This window comes from Artemia sp. Qi Xiang Cuo, unplaced genomic scaffold (genome assembly GCF_049724085.1).
Source record: "Artemia sp. Qi Xiang Cuo unplaced genomic scaffold, ASM4972408v1 HiC_scaffold_3007, whole genome shotgun sequence".
In the NCBI taxonomy this organism is placed as follows: domain Eukaryota; kingdom Metazoa; phylum Arthropoda; class Branchiopoda; order Anostraca; family Artemiidae; genus Artemia; species Artemia sp. Qi Xiang Cuo.
In genome coordinates, this window is record NW_028300402.1 from 277,074 (window position 1) to 294,860 (window position 17,787).

Below are 17,787 nucleotides of genomic sequence, written 5' to 3' on the forward strand. Positions count from 1 at the left end.
GGAGGGGAGGAGGGGATAGTAGGATGGGGGAGGGGGCCCGGGGCCCGAATGTCTTTGGGGGCCCTTTGGGGGTTTTTAGGGGGCCCGGAGGGCCTTTGGGGTTGGGGTAGGGGACCTTATATTACTATTCGAATGGAGCTTGTGTATTATAACGACCACAGTCGAGAATGGCCCAAATAAAAAACAATATGTATCTCTTAATAGGAGGTAGCATTCCCTCAGATGGTTTACCATTTTCGTTTCTACTTTCAAATTTATCTTGTCTCATGGAGAAATTGTGTCAATCAGTTATCTTTTCCTGTCTGTATTTTCAACTCTCTAATAAGAATATTCCAATATTGAAATTTCTTTATCTGATGATGTTACCTTGTTATCATAGTATTACAACCGGATGTTGAAATTCAAGAAAATAATTAACCTTATCTGATGATGTCACCTTCTTATCATAGTATTCCAACTGGATGTTGACATTCAAGAAAATAATTAACCTTATCTGATAATGTCACCTTCTTATCATAGTATTCCAACTGGATGTTGACATTCAAGAAAATAATTAACCTTATCTGATGATGTCACCTTCTTATCATAGTATTCCAACCAGATGTTGACATCCAAGAAACATCCATGAATTGTTGTTGACATCCAAGAAACATCCATCAAAGTGAGAAAAACAATGTTTTTTCATCCTCAGTGAGAAAAACCATAAAAACATGCATAAATTGCTGTTGACATCCAAGAAACACCCAGCAATTGTTGTTGACATCCAAGAAAACAACCATCAAAGTGAGAAAAACCATGTTTTTTCATCCTCAGTGAGAAAAACCATTAGACTCGATTATAGATGGCAGTACGGTGTTCGCCTCGGAGTCGAAAGGGCTTCCCTACTCGCATCAAGGAATCATGTTTATTTTTATTTAATTTTTTTATATTCCCGGGGTTGATCACACTGAGCCAATGGTCCTAGAAGATCAGGAGAGTCATCGATCAAAGGATACTAATATGAAGCAGGACAGTAGGTAATTGTGAAGGTGGGAGGAGGGCTGGATATGTTAAAGAGGGCATGCCGATAGACAAATTGCTTTTCAGGTAAAATTAGAAAGGGGTTTCGGAAGGGAGGAAGTAATGTCTTGCCTTCCCTATTTAGATTAACCCGAGTAAGACCGTGGCAGATTGATAGCAGTGGAGGATCCAGGGGGTGAGGGGGCAATCGCCCCCCTAAAATAGTGTAAAGCAGTGTAATTTACTTAGTTAGCGCAAGATTGCGTTAATTAAACTTGTTCCTAACGAAAGTTCATCGGATCAACCTATTTTGCCCCCCTCCCACTAAAAAAAAACCTGGATCCTCCCCTGATTAGTAGTTTTCTTCTTGTTGCAGAAAACTGTTTTAAATTTATATAAGAATTTAATATAATTATTTGATTACCTTGATGTTTCATAAGATTATATACATTGGTACGTAACTGAACATCAGCTATTATGAATGGAGGGTGGTGGGCCATTGTGGAGGCAAATATTCAAAGAGTATATTTGAATGCTCAAATTCTTTAAGTCTCATTGAACCTCCAGATAAATATAGAAGGAGTTTTGTGAAAGTAGGCGGGGTAGATTGAAATTGATGTGTAATCGCTCTTAATTCTTGGGAATGTCTTCAGTCTATTGGTATTGGGGGATGATAGCACCCCTCTCATTGTGACAATGTTTATTTATGTAGCATAAAAGATTATGTTCACATGAGTTCAAAAACGGAAGTGGCAAAACAGAGACTAGGAAACGAGGGGGGGAGGGTTTGTAAGTGCTGCTAGTAGATTTGTTTTCACCGGGTTTAATGGTAATATTTCTCATTTCCAATTTATATGCAATGTTCAAGGTCTTATTATTTGCCTTGGGGGAATTAATCCTTACTAGTCTCCATTGGTAGTATCCCTATAAAATAGGTTGGCCAAATAATTCGCCATTAGAACCACGGAAAGGATAACCCTGTCTATGATTTTTTAATATTTCAACCCCATTCACCTAAAAAATATTCGAGGGGCGCGTTTTTCACGGATGAGAATAATTTTTGAAGTAGTGTTTTAAGAATACTAAATTTAAATGTAAAATAGGGACTTAAAGGAAGGTGTAGTAGCCCCCTTCACATTTAAGAGAGCCCTAGATCTGAAAATAAAGAGTAACCCATGTCAAATGAAACCAATACTCTAAAAAGTTTTGATTACAACATTTGCAAAAACAAAATATATCATTAATTTTAATTTTGCTGTACGACATGGATAAATTTTAAAGTTACTCATTATAAGATATTAACACATAAAAATTGGCTTAAATTTTGAAACAGAAATTAAACTACCCCCAAAAAGAGTATGGGTTATTTCCCTTGAAGTGTGCTTGTCAAAAGCAATTATTTAATTTGATGAGTCCGGTTTCAGAGGGGACAGCCCTCCTAACATCACAGGTAATTGTGGGTAAACTTAAAAAAATAGAAATTAAATGAAACAAAATTCTCAAACGATAGCAAATAGTGACATTAAAACATAAAACGAGCAGAAATTGTTCTGTATATGAGACTAGCTGCCCCCTCCTCAGCCTCTCGGTTTTTACGATAAGTATTATAGCGATATAAAAATCTTTAAGAGAATGGGGAAAACATTCAAGGTTAATGCTCGGCTTCCTCAAAAAAAAATTTTTATTAAAAAAAAAAAAAAAAATCTAGTGTTACCAAGATTTATTAGTTTAACTTCAATATACATAATTTTAGTCAACCATAATAACCTGGAGTCTAACCAATTATTCTGATATGCTACCCAATAAAGATTTGAAGAAACTAATCACTGAAACCAGCGCTGGACTAGACCCATCAATCGAAGAATCAGAGAAAATTTTCGGCTTTGTCGTTGTAGGTCTTGGTTTTCGGCCAACAAAACGGTATATTTCACTGGCTTTACCTGTATCAGATATCTCGGCATCTGGAACATGCAAAACAAGGTTTTTATGAGTTGTCCCTATATTTTCACTGCTATCACTCTGAAAGCGAAGTTTTGAATATAAAGATTTCGGTCCTTGATACGCTCGATAATCAATCCCATAAGGCAAGGGGGAATACTCTGATGAAGGCAACATTTCCCTGCCTTTAGCTCTTCTGGCTTTTATACTTGACAAAATTTGATCACTTACAAAATAAGGAAGACGAGTAGCCCTTCGAGGTTTCAAAGTAGTTTCGGGACGGGGGGGTAGCGTAGGAAAAAGTTCAGCCAGGCTTATATCTTCCGGTAAATGTGTCAAGTTTTCAACATCTCGGTCAATTTCTGTTGAACTCTCAATTACTTGTTTTCTATAGAAATCTCTTCCCATGATGGGAATCTTTTTATAAACAGCAGCATTTAGAACTGGGATAGGGAGCTCTATAGCAGGTAAACTAGCTTGTAATTTGACTGAGTTTGGGGTTATTTCTCCCTTATTAGTAACTTGCAATTCCTTTCCCTTGACACCATTGTCAAAATCTTTCATTTTAATTAAATCAATTGGAGCAAGAAAATTGTGTCGTGAACGAGATTTACTTTGAAAAAGTTTTCTCTTTACACTTTCCGCGGCCTTTAGTTCGACTTCAAAAGGATAGTTCTGTCTACTCTTTTTTCCAGGAAAATTATACTTAGTAGCACCACGGCTATTGAGATTTAATGTTCCTAAACTATTCGCTTTAAGTTTGTTATTCTTGTATAAACTGCTTAAGATAGGTGTAGTCGAGCTAGGCGGTAAGACAGTCGTAGTGTATAAGCTTTGTTTAGTATCCAAACCATTATCTAAATAATCGCTCTTTTCTTGTACTTCTTCCAGTTCTTCTTCTACAACTATGCCATTCCAGGTATTATTTACTGAGTTAATATGGCTTGGAAGTCTTAAGACTGGAACTGATGGGTCAGAAATAGTCACCCCCTTGCTTTCTGATTTTTGAAAAAGCTTGAGCCAATTAATAGGATTGGCTTCATTGGCTATCAAAGTTTGGTGATTCCAATTAGTGGATTTGATAAGTGATTTTGTAAATAGCTCAGGTGGCATTATAGTTGAAGATGGAACAGTTTTCTTAGTCCCACCGATATTATATTCCATGCCATCTATTTCTATTAAGTGATGAGCATCATCTTTCCATACCAATGGGTCGTCTCCCTAGTAAAACAAAAATGATTAAAAGCGTAAAGTAGGGGAACCAGGCACGTATATATGAATTAATGTCAGAAAGAGCTGTATTTTTTCTAGACAAACTTGCAACAAATGCAAATAACAAAAAAAAAGATAATGAAAAATATAGACCATGACCGAAATATGCTGTTAGCGAAAATCCTGTAAAATGGCCAACGTTGCTGTTCAAAAGCTAATGTGTAGAATGTGCTGCTTCTTCTGCAAAGAATTTCAAACATATCAAGTAGTATATTTGAAATTAGCGTTAAAAAATATATTAAGTGGTTTGTTGATGTTTAACTTAGCGAAGTAAAAAATGAATTGAATATTTACCGACTTGATTGTGTTACAGTTCCTCCTTAACACCTGGACATATAAGCAAGTTTGGAGATCTCTTTTAAAACTAGTATTATTGGGCATTATCTGCCAACTATTATTCTTTTTTTTTTTTCATTCCAATATTCACGGCACCAGGTACTTCAAAGTATCTGATATGCGGCTATTCATTTACCTCTTTCAATGGCCTCGAGGTTTTAAATGTCTATTGAACCTTCTTTTGAAGGTGTCAACAGAGGGATTTGCTGGGATAATATCCCCAGGAAGATCGTTCCAGACAGAAGTGCAACGCTGGATGAAGCTGTTCCTCAAGTACTCGGTTTTCGGCGTATCCTCCTTTAGATAATTGGACCGAGTTTTATGCCTTCGTGTCTGCCTTGTCGGCTGGACAAAGGGGGGCACAATTCGAGAGAGCTCGTCTGAGGGAGGTGAATTCATGTATTTGTAGAAAACAGCCATCGACGCTACATCAAACCTTTCATTTAGAGGCTGGAGCAATTCTTGTGTAGAGGCGCAGCCCGCCCTATTTGCCCTATTCTGGATCTTCTGAAGTGGTGCCAACAGCGTTGTCGGAGCACCAGCAAATAGCGGGCATCCATATTCAGCTATGGGTCTGATGCAAGTCTTGTAGAGTGGGATGATCTAGCTTGATGGAAGAAGGTTTTTGCAGCGAAGAGTACCTCCCAGCTTTCTTGCGCAGGAGGTTCTCACCTGATCAAGGTGGTTATTCCAAGAGAGATCGGTGGAGAAATGAATCCCAAGTAGACGAAGCTCGTCGACTCTCTTTATAGCTTCATTTTTGAAGATGAAACTGGGGTGTTCCATTGGCATCTTTGATTGGGTAATTAGAAGCTCCTTTGTTTTCGATGCATTGAAGTTGATCATCCATACATCAGACAACTTGTCAATTTCAAAAAATCCAACTGTGAGGAAAGTGAGGCTTTTATTGGGTCTTCGTGTTAAGGGGCGGCTGAGTGCGTTATCGTATCGTCAACCAACAAAATTACTGAGCTTTTGTCTATATGCTAGGGATAAATACAGGCATAAGAGGCGGGGGGGAGACTGGGAATAGATGGACTGAAAGCTACTCTGATAGTAAAATGGAGGCAAGTTTTCTGTACTTAATGAAGTAACAATAAAAATTAAGTGTTTAGTTTTCCTAGTCCGAATAAAAACCATACAAAAGTCACACTATTCATCCAGGATAAAACAAGAACACGGAGTTTTCGGACACGCTCATAGAGAGGAGAGGAGACGGGATGACTTTTTTGTTCCTCAGAAAGTTGCCGAGCTAGGTGAATGAAACTTTTAGGAATGTTTCCGCAACCCATTTGGAGCCCAAACAGTGTCATAGAGCTCTTAATGAGACACCTTTTCTGCTCCAGAACTCTTACTTTGCAAATCTTGAAAATTTGTTGAACTAGCACCGAACTAAGCTTTCAAAAATGGATATAAAGCTCTAATAAGAGTATGTGATTTCATATTAGTACCTCGCATATCACACGTTTAACTAAAGTAGGCCTACATCTAAATGCACGATTTAATTTTCTTTATTAATCCATTTGATTAACTTCATTGATTATAAGTTGGCCTTTGGCTCAACGGATATGCCAGGAATTATTATGATATTTTCTATTATATTATTTATAATAAATTATTTTTTATTTATTATAGTATTTATACTAAAAATTTCAGCTAAGTTTATAAGTGTCATTAGCCCAGTTCAAATTAGAATCTGATACAAAACAGGGTTTACCCTTTTTCCCCTTTGTATAAGAATTAGGCATATTATGATAGAAGCCACGATGTATCCGAATCAGTCTAAGCTGAGGATTTTAGGCTGCATGGGAAAAGTGCGATCTTGTAAACTTTACCCAAGTGCCTAGGAATATAAGTGGTGACCAGGGTTACCACCGTAGTGAGTTCCTGAAGTGCTACACTTTGCCAAATTTGCGGGCTACATAGCGATGCTCGATGCTACAGTCAAAAAATGGACTGTAATTGTACTAAATTAACACTTTCGTGCTACGGCTGACACACTGAAGAAACAAATGAGCTTTTGCACCTAGGCAGTGTTTTAACTAGCTACGGATGTTGGACCGAAGATGTAGCAAATATAATAGCATGAGCCTACGGTGTTTTCGCTCCTCTTAAAATTATTTGGGTGAGCACATGTGCGTAAATCAGGAAGACAGAGAGATGCGGGGTAGTTGCCCTTATGTTTTATTGCCCCCTTTCTCGAAGATTTTGAAAATACTTTTTTTGTTATTTCCACTGAAAAAAACCTGTTTTGTACAATCATTGAAAGAAAAATAAAACAAAATTGCCACCCTCTAGATTTTGAGAAATGCATTACCTCTACATTTTTGTGAATTCACGCCCCCTTTGATACGGCTGAGAGTGCAAGTCCCATACCGTATGGGCCTCATAAAAGGTTGTCTTAGGCAACAATGACTTGATCTATAAACCGTATCCTAGAATAGGCATACTAGGCATACTCAACAGGCGGCCGAATAAAAAAATTTATTAAGTCCCATTTACTTTACAGAAGTGGTGATATATATAGTACTAACAGTAGCACGATCAGGATGCGGCAGCGAATTCTCCTATTCAATAAGCAAAGAATTTGCCAACCATGTCACATAGATAACCACGTATTTAAATGGCCGACATACTAAATTTCAAGTTAAATCCTTGCGATGCGCCTGGCATATCTTGGTTTAATTATATTTTACATTTGAATTTTTGACAAAATCTGCCTTTAGCATCTCTCTGAAAAGGTATATATCCAAAAAATGTATGCGCTGTAACAAAATAAGGCTGATCCCCCCTCTCTATCTTTTACTCAATCTTTTTCTCTGGATTCTATTTTTATGCAAAAGCATCACAGTAAAGAGAATATATTCTTAAACTGTGACCAGCATGTTATGTGCCGAGTTTGAAACTCTAAAGATGTTCTTTTGTCTCAATAAATATACAAGTAATTATTGTCATCAGGGGCGTAGCTCCAGCATTTTTATTGGGGGGCAAGAGGGGTCAATATTCGGATAGCTTACTTACTGTCTTACTTTCGGGAGGAACCAGACGATGAACTGTCCTGCCCGGCACCAAAGGATCTTGGAATGACTTCCGACGACCTTTTGGACCTGTCGGCTGCAGCTTCTCCGGCGACCTTCAGCCAAGCTTTGTCCCATCTCCGACCGTGTCTCCTGAATCCTCCCCATAGTTCCAGATCCTCCTTGTATTTTTGCCACAGGTTCTTCTTTTGTCCTCCTGGTTTACGTTTCCGGGAGGAGGCTGGTTCACAGACAAGGATATCTCGACATATCATGTCTTCAGGACAGCGCAATGTGTGGCCGAGGAGCTTCAGGCGACGTTTTTTAATGATAAGCGATAGCTCTCCTGGTTGGCCACATCGACTCTTTACTTCACTATTGGAAATCCTGCCCTTTTCCTTAATGCGGAAGATATAACGAAGGCAGCGGTGGTCGAAAACATCCTAAGCTCTCGCTTCTTCAACCTCGATTGGCCATGTCTCGCAAGCATAAACTAGCACTGTTCGAACAGTTGCAACGTAGATTTGGACTTTTATTTTGGTTGAGATCTCCCGTCTGGTCCATAGTGTTTTTTCAGACTAGTAAAGACTCCCCAGGCTTTTGCTATGCAGGCAGAGATATACCTTTCAGCTCTGCCATCTGGTGGTATGATAGAGCCAAGATACTTGAATTCGTTGAATTTTTCTATTGGCTCGGCGTCAAGGGTAACCTGGCAAGGAGCGGGTTGGTTGAGAGCCAGTACTTTAGTCTTTGCGCCACTGATGGTCAGTCTGATGCGATTTGAGACCTCAGAGGTATTTTTGATCATGCCTTGCAAGCTGTCGGCGGCGGTTTCAAGCTCAGCAACTTCGTCTGCGAAGTCCAAATCTGTCAGGGACTGGCGGAAACCAGCTATTTGTCCGAAAACTATTCCGCTATGGTTTCTTATTATATTATTCATGATCCAATCTATCGCGCAGTTGAATAATAAATGTGACAGAGGGCATCCCTGCTTTACCCCAAACTCAACTGGAAACTTAGGGGTGTAATTGCCGGAAACACGGATGCAAGTCTCAGTGTCCTTATACACACTTTGGAGTATCCCAATGATATCTTGCGGCGTACCGTCTTCAGCTATAATTCTCCATAGCTCCTCTCTGGTAAGGGAATCGAAGACAGCTACAAAGTCAATAAAGGCAATGATAAGGGGTAGACGAAACCGGCTGTACTGCTGAAGGATGAGACGAATCGTCAATATCTGTTCAGGACAGCCTCTGCCTGGTCTGAAGCCTGCTTGTTCAGGACGGGTTAACTTGTCACGTGCGTCTTTGAATCGATTCAGAAGAATGACGCAGAAGGTCTTCATGGCATGGTCGATCAGGGAGATACCACTATAGTTTCCTCAAATGACATTATCTCCTTTTTTGTATAGCGGAATGAGGACTGATACTTTCCAGTCTCTAGCGAAGGTTGTCGTTGTCCGAATCTGTGCAAATAGGTCAGTTAGACGGTACAGTAGAGTGGGTCAGGACTTGAACATTTCAGGAGAGATTCCCTCCTCTTCTTCATTTTTATAGTTTTTCATGCCCTTTAGCGCTTTTTGTACGTCCGCAATACTTGGCGGATCGAGGTTTATTGCGTAAGGCTCTCTATCAGCACTCAAGAAGGTAGATAGATCGCACGGGGGGTTGACAGGGTTCAGTAGCTCAGAAAAATGCTCTCGCCAGCGTTCCATGCGTCCTTCTTCTGTTCGGATGAGTTCTCTTGACTTATCTTTCAGTGTGTCAACCGCTACACGAGCTTTTCCTGTAGCTTCTTTCAAGAGTTTGAACATTTTCCTGCTGTTATGGTTCTTAGACGTTTTTTCCAATTCATTCGCCAGATCTGACCAGTACTTTTCTCTGTACCCTTTCAGTGACTGCTTAACTGCTTTGCGGGCTACTTTTAAGGGTTTTTTTGCACCTCCCACGAGGGGTCGCTTCTTCTCGACTAGTTCTATGGTATGCTCAGAGATCGAGGCTCGTTGTTTTCGCTTTGTGTGACCAAGCACCTCCTCAGCTTCGTCTTGTGTTTATTCGGGCTATATTCGGATAGTCTATATAACAATTATTTTCTCCAAATTATTGGGGGACTACCCCTTGCCTTCCCCCCAAAAAAAACACATGCCTGATTAGCAAAGGCCTACTTGCTAGCCATTTGTCTTGTTAATGGATTCATTGATTACCTGAATCTCGTCTGAAATATCATAGTTTCTGTAGTTTTTTCGTCCTTGGGGTAAAAATGTACTTCTTTCCCATAAATGAGGTCCAATGAAATCCAAATCGTTTCGTCTCCTTCCACCCTGCAATCATAAAATCAGTTTCTGCTTAAACCACTCCCTTTATGGATTGCATTTATCGGATATATATATATATATATATATATATATATATATATATATATATATATATATATATATATATATACCCAAAATCTACCCAAATATAATACCCAAAAGCAGTAGAAACGGCAACTTTGTTTTACCCGCCTGTTTTAGCAATCACGTAACGCAATATTAATTTATAAACTAATGTCGTAACCGGTGCCTTATGATAACCTACATGGCCATGGTAATTCTTAGCTCATTCTAAATGAGTTTCAATATCGGTGCTCACAGAAACATTGAAAATTAAGTCTTCTTTTGTTTGAGTTCCTTCTAAACAAGGTGCAAGACTTTACTTCATTCCAATTTTTTCTAAATAGATCAAATCCGACCAAGAGTTTCACCTCCCTTCACGGCTATAGGCTACAAAAATCACCTTCAAAAATTGGCCAAATAGAAAAAAGTGACTTCAGAATAAGATAGGCTAAGCTTATTACCAGGAGTTACGGGGATACCAGGAGTTGCTCGGGAATCCTTAAGATAGTTTATCATAAGGTCCATTGCTCTATAATATTTTATTAATATCGACATTTAGCTTGCGCTTATTTCAGCCAGTCAGATTTTTCATAAGATTTTTCAACCAAAAAAAAATCTATGAAAAATCAGATTGGCTAAAATTAGAGCTAGCTAAATCTCGGTTTTAGTAAACTCTCATTGCAAGTGCGGTCTGTGGCAACTGGTAGAGAAACTAATAATTTCTGCGGCTGGTTGAGCATAACAAAACAGGAAAACGTAATTAGAATACGATATTAGATAAAACGGAACGAAAAAACAAGATAATACCCTCCCTAGAGAGCAATTGGCCTTCAAAAAATCGTTATTAGAAATATATGCTCAACTGAAAGTATGAAATACCATTCGATGACGGGTTTTTATTCATTTGCTTTTTCACCGTTGACGAAAATTTTTCTTTTTTTTTATTACTGAATTTTACGGGATTTTTCTTTTATTGTCCTTTTGCACTTTAATTTATGTTAAATTTTTTTTGATTTTGCGCCACTGACCCTTGAGAAAAGCCGTCGACCAAAATATTTGAATTGTTCTCTATTTTGCCATTGGCTCTCGATTTCGTTTTTCCTCGTTTCTGAATTTCCTCGTTGTTAGTAGTACCCCCAGGGTCTCCCCAGGGGAGACACCCTTATCTGGGGTCTAAAGATTGCCTATACTAAACTAGAGCATTGACGTACTTACATTACGTAATTCATTGAGTCGTTAGCATAATCCAGCCGGCATATCATTTTCAAATACCTGTCTGGACATGATTAGCAAGATAAAGTAAACCGTTTGATTTGATTTCAAATTGGACTAATAGAATTTATAAAATAGTATTGAACTTTAAATAACAGTATCTATAACATAGATATCGTGTAACAGCTTGTATCATCATATTCATGTAATGAGTGCTTATATCAACACTTATTTTAGAGTTGACTTAGAGTTGACAACACTTCTTAGGATGACCTATGGTCATCCGTGTCCCAAACTTAATGGGGCCCAATGCCTCTCACCCAATTTTCACTCCCCCCATTTTTGTACTTTATTTTTTTAAGTTTATATTTTTAACTAGTTTTTTTACTTAGAAAATTTTTCAACTTTTTTTCCATGTCTTAAAATGACAAAATATACTAAAAGAAATTAACTTGTGATGTTTTCAAAATAAGAAATTCAGATGATATAGATATGTTAGTCATGATTTTTTTTATTAGAAAAATAATGTTTGTAGTGACATTTTTTTTCTTTTTTGACTTAGAATTTCTTGGAACTTAGAAATTTTTAAAAAAAAAATTTCTTGTCTCAAAATGACATAAGTTACACTTAAAACAAAACAAAATTCACTTGCGATATTTTAAAAATACAAAATTAAGATGATGTGGATATGTTAGTTGTGATTTTCCTATTAGAGAAATGCTGTTTGTACTGACATTTTTTTAAACTTAGAATTTTTGGGACTTAGAATTTGGCTGGCCATTGACAGTACCTAGTTTATTGTATGTCTTCAAACAGTATTGTTTTTATATTGGAAGGATAAACACTCACATCATACTTTGAAAAAAATGAAGATTAAACATTCCAAGAAAATGTGTGCACATGATAAAGTTATCGTTATATTGAATGCTGACAAAGACAAATCTTTGAACCATGAAACAACTACTAGTGGTAACACTATCGGAAATGCATGCGTGTATTTTCATGAAATTGAGAGTTTAAAATCCTTTAGAGCACCGAAAAGATTAAAATTTTATGATGGTGGATATTTGAGAGTCACTTTTCCAGAGATATTAGTGCTTAAGGAGAATGCAAACATAAGACTATTGGTTGATGACTCGATGACGAAGGCCAGCTTCTTGCTGCTGATGGTGGTAACACGTTACCTATTGATGGATCATATCGTAAACTTTCTGGTAATACAATTCAAAAGAAAGCAAAGGGAAAAAGAAAGGCCTACTGCTGCACTGATAACATAATGCATATCTTGTATATATCCCAAAACTTCAAACTATGTAAAAATAATTTGGTAATAGACAATGAAATCGAAAGCAAAATAGAAAGGGCTTTGGCAGACAATATCTCTAAGAAATATAAAGACGAATTGATGAGAAACAAAACACATGTGAGCATTATTAATACCATTGATCGTATACCTACAGATATAGTCAATGCACCCAATAATACCAATGATGAAATATGTGATGCAATTTTAGCTGAAACCATTTTAAAGTCGTGTATGACCTCAAAATGAAATAAGGGCTATGTCAAGAGAAAACATAATTAAGTATTTTATGGAATGAATTCAAAGAAATCATTTTTTATGATGATACTTTACATTTCGTTATTTCAATAAAAATATTTTATGCATTACTTTGTTATGTTTCCATTATTTTCAGGGTATTTTAGCAAGTTGAAGGTCTTGAATGTTCATAAAAAAGTCAGAAATGTAAGAAAAGGAATCTTCTGAGACATAGATACTACTACCGGGCTCATAGGGGTTATATTTAAATCTGAGATATGTTAACAGGGCTTTTACCAATGTCTAAAAAGATGAATTGGATGGTTTTTTCCAAAATCCACAAAGACAAGCAAACACCCACTCAGACACACAAACACACAAAGACAAACACGGAGACAAGTGAAAATCCCCGCAGACACACAGACACAGAGAGTGAGAGAGATGAAAACACATACAAAACAAAGGGCCAGACAGGAAATTACATAAAGACAGAAATTAAGACAAGCAAACAGTCGCTCACACACATAGACGTACAGAGAGAGAGAGAGAGAGAGAGAGAGAGAGAGAGACGCACACAAACGCAAGGAGTCAGGCATACAAAGACACACACAGAGACAAGCAAACAGCCATTCAGACGCACAGGCAAAGAGATAGAGAGGTAAAAAATACATACAAACAAACAGATTCAGACACAAAAACACACTGAGACAGACACAGAGACATAAAAAAAGTCGCTCAGACTCACAGACACAGAGGTAGAGAGAGGCAAACACACATAAAAACACACCGAGTCAGACACAAACAGACAGACACAAAGACAAGCAATAAGCGGCTTAGACACATAGACATACAGAGAGAGAGAGAGAGAGAGAGAGAGAGAGAGAAAAGGCATACAAATACAGTGAGTAAGACACAAAATCACACAAAGGCAGACATGGGGACATGCTAACCGCAACTCAGACACATACACATACAAAGAGAAAGCGAGAGAGAAAAAAAATACATACAAACAAACAGAGTCACACACAAAAACACACAAAGACGGACATAGAGACAAGCAAACAGCCTCATAATCACACAGGCACAGAGACAGGGAGAAAAAAAACACATACAAACGTCCAAAGTCAGACACGAAATCACACAAAGACAGTCATAAGGACAAGTAAACCGCCTTTCAGACACATAGGCATGCAGAGAAAGAGAAAGACAAATACACATACAAACACACAGAGTCATACATAGAGACAAGCAAACTGCCACTCAAACACACAGGTACAGAGAAGAAAAATACAAAACACATACAAACTTACAGAGTCAGGCACAAAATCACACAGAGACAGACATAAAGAAAAACAAACCAGCTTTCAGAGACACATGTATACAGAAAGAGAGAGAAAAGAGAGAGAAAGGCAATAAAACACCAACAAAACCACAGAGTCAGACACACAAACACACAAAGAGACACATGCAAACAGCCGCTCAGACAGATAGGCACAGAGAGAGAGAGAGAGAGACAAAAAAACACAAAAAAACACACAGACACACAAACACACAAAGAGACACATGCATTCATCCTCTCACACACAGGTACCACGAGTGAGAGAAACAAAAACACATACAAAAACACAGATTCAGACACACAAAGATATATACGGTGGGAGAGCGAAAGAGAGAGAGAGAGAGAGAGAGAGAGAAAGAAAGAGAGAGAGAGAGAGAGAAAGAGAGAGAGAGAGAGAGTGAGAGAGAGAGAGAGAGAGTGAGAGAGTGACAGAGAGAGAGAGAGAGAGAGAGATGAGAGAGAGAGTGAGAGAGAGAGAGAGAGAGAGAGAGAGAGAGAGAGAGAGAGAGAGAGAGAGAGAGAGAGAGAGAGAGAGAGAGAGAGAGAGAGCAAGAGAGAGAGAAACCCATACAAACACACAGAGTAAGACATAAAATTGCACAAAGTCAGACATAGAGACAAACAAACAGCCTTTAAGACACATATGCATAAGGAGAGAGAGAGAGAGACAGAGAGAGAGAGAGAGAGAGAGAGATAGAGAGAGAGAGAGAGAGAGAGAGAGAGAGAGATAGAGAGAGATAGAGAGAGCGCGAGAGAGAGAGAGAGACAGAGAAAGACAGAGAGAAAGAGAGAGAGAGAGAGATAAAAATACATAAACAATTAGAGTCAAACACAAAAAAAAACACAAAAAACAGACATGGGGACAAACAAACCACCACTCAGACACATTGGCATACAGAGAGAGAGAGAGAGACAAAATGTAAATACAAACAAACAGAGTCACATACAAAAATAAACAAACACGGACGTAAAAACAAACAAATAGCCGCTCAAACACACAGGCACAAGGCACAGAGAGAGAAAAAATAACACATACAAACGTAAAGAGTGAGACACAAAATCACACAAAGAAAGACATAAAAATAAGCAAACCGCCTTTCAGACACATAGGCATCAAGAGAGAGAGAAAAAAAAATACAAACACGCAGTCTGACACGTAAAGAAGACACAAAAGACAAGCAAAAAGCCACTGAAACACATATGCATACAGAGAGATAAAAATATATGCAAACGCACAGAGTCAGACACTGTGTGTTTGTAGATTGCTCTCTCTCTCTCTCTCTCTCTCTCTCTCTCTCTCTCTCTCTCTCTCTCTCTTTCTCTCTCTGTCTCTCTCTCTCTCTCTCTCTATCACTCTCTGTCTCTTTCTCTCTCTCTCTGTGCCTGTGTGTCTGAGTGGGTGTTTGCTTTTTTTGTGTCTTGCTTTGTGTGTTTATGTAGTTGTGTGTCTGACTCTGTGTGATTGTAGGTGTTTTTGTTTTCTCTCTCTCTCTTCTCTCTCCCTCTGTGTCTGCGCCTCTGAGCGGCTGTTTGCTTGTCCCCGTGTCTGTCTTTGTATTTTCTGGGTCTAGACTCTGTGTGTTTGTGTGTGTTTTTTATCTCTCTCCCTCTCTGTGGCTGTGTGTCTGAGCGGGTGTTTGCTTGTCCTTATGCCTGTCTTTGTGTGAGTTCGTGTCTGTCTCTATGTGTTTGAATGTGTTTTTTCTCTTTTTCTCTCTTCCTGTGCCTGTGTGCTTGAGAGGCCGTTTGCTTGTCTCTATGTCAATCTTTGTATGTTTTTGTGTGTGACTGTTTATTTATACGTATTTTTATCTCTCGCTCCCTGTGCTTGTGTATCTGAACAGGTGTTTGCTTATCTTCTTGTCTTTCTTTCTGCGTTTTCGTCTGAGTGTTTGTATGTGTTTTTGTGTCTCTCACGCTCTGTGTCTGAGCGGATGTTCGCTTGTCCCTGCGTCTGTCTTGGTATGTTTGTGTGGCTGACTCTGTGTGTTTGTAGGTGTTTTTGTATATCTCTCTCTCTTTGCCTATGTGTCTGAGTGGCTGTTTGCTTGTCTTTCTCTCTATGTACCTATGTGTCTGAGTGGATGTTTGCTTGTCTCCATATCTGTCTTTGTGTGTTTGTATGTCCGAGAGGGTGTTTGCTTGTCTGTGTGAATTTTGAAAAAAATCCAACTCATCTCTCTCAAACTTTGGTAAAATCCCTGTTAATCAATCTGAGATGTTAATATACCCCATATGAGCCTGCTAGTAGTATCTATGTCTCTGAATTTTCTTTTCTTATATTTTCGAACTTTTCATAAACATTCTGTGCCTTCGACTTGCTATCGCACCCTAAAAATAATGGAAACATAACAAAGTGATGCATAAAATATTTCTACTTAAATAGCGACATGTAAAATATCATCCTCAAAACAAAAGTGAATGCTTTGAATCCATTCTATAATATACTTCATTGTGTTTTCTCTTGACATGGCACTTATTTCATTTTAGGTTCATAGACGAGTTTTAACATGGTTTCAGCTACAATCACATCCCACATTTTATCATTTGTGTTATTGTGTTCATTGACTGTATCTGTTGGTATGCGATCAATGGTAGTAATAATGCTCACTTGTGCGTTGTATCTCATCAATTCATCTTTATATTCCCTTGGGATATTGTCTGCCATTGGTCTTTTTATTTTGCTTTTGATTTCACTGTCTTTTACCACATTAATTTTACATATTTTGAGGTTTTGGCACATATACAAGATATGCATTATGATATTAATGCAGTAGTAGGCCTTTCTTTGCCCCTTTGCTTTCTTTTGATTTGTAATACCAGAAACATGGTGATATGATCTATCAACAGGTAACGTCCTACCACCAGTAGTAGCAAGAAGCTGATCTTCGTCATCAACTAATAGTTTTATGTTTCCATTCTCTTTGAGCACTTAATTCTCTGGAAAAGTTGCTTTCATATATCCAGCATCATAAAAGTCGAACCTTTTCCGTACTCCAAAGGATTCTAATCTCTCATTGTCATAACAATAGACGCATTTATATCCAATAGTGTTACCACTAGTAGCTGTTTCATAGTTCAAATATTTGTCTTTGTCAGTATTTGACGCAACGATAACCTTATCATATGCACACATTTTCTTGTAATTATCTTTACTTTTTATAAGTATGATACGAGTTTTTATCCTTCCAATATACAAATAATACTGTTTGAAAACACACAACACACATACAGTAAACTTGGTACTGTCAATGAACAGCCAAGTTAAAAAATATTGAAGTAAAAAAAATGTCACTACAAACATTATTTTTCTAATAGGAAAAATCATGACTAACATATTTATATTATCTTCATTTCATATTTGAAAACGTCACAATTGAATTTTGTTTTACGTAAATTTCATGTCAATTTAATACATGAAAACAAATATAAAAATTTGTAAGTTCCAAAAATTATAAGAAAAAAAAATGTCACTACAAACATTATCTTTATAAAAGGATAAATCACGACTAACATATCCATATCATCTTCATTTCGTGCTTCAAAAGTATCACAAGTGGGTTTTTTGTTTCAAGTTTTTTTTGGTCATTTTAAGATATGAAAAAAAGTTCTAAAATGTCTAAGTAAAAAAAAATAAAGTTAAAAAAAAATTAAACTGAAAAAAATTAAGTACAAAGGAGGGGGAGCAACAACTGGAGAAGGGGCATTTGGTGCCTTTCAGGTTGGAACACGATGACCATAAGTTCCCCGTAAAAGA

General features: G+C 37.7%; 1 protein-coding gene across 1 annotated transcript in view; it reads right to left on the reverse strand.

Moving 5' to 3' along the window:
- Positions 1–2,710: 2,710 nt before the first annotated feature.
- LOC148938721 (uncharacterized) overlaps positions 2,711–17,787 on the reverse strand; it is a 44,621-nt gene continuing 29,544 nt past the window's right edge. The window contains exons 2-3 of the mRNA XM_089107591.1: positions 9,766–9,882; positions 2,711–4,158 (exon numbers count right to left, since the gene is read on the reverse strand). Coding sequence (XP_088963717.1) covers positions 2,782–4,158; positions 9,766–9,882 — 1,494 coding nt within the window. The 3' untranslated portion in view covers positions 2,711–2,781. The remainder of the gene's footprint in view (positions 4,159–9,765; positions 9,883–17,787) is intronic.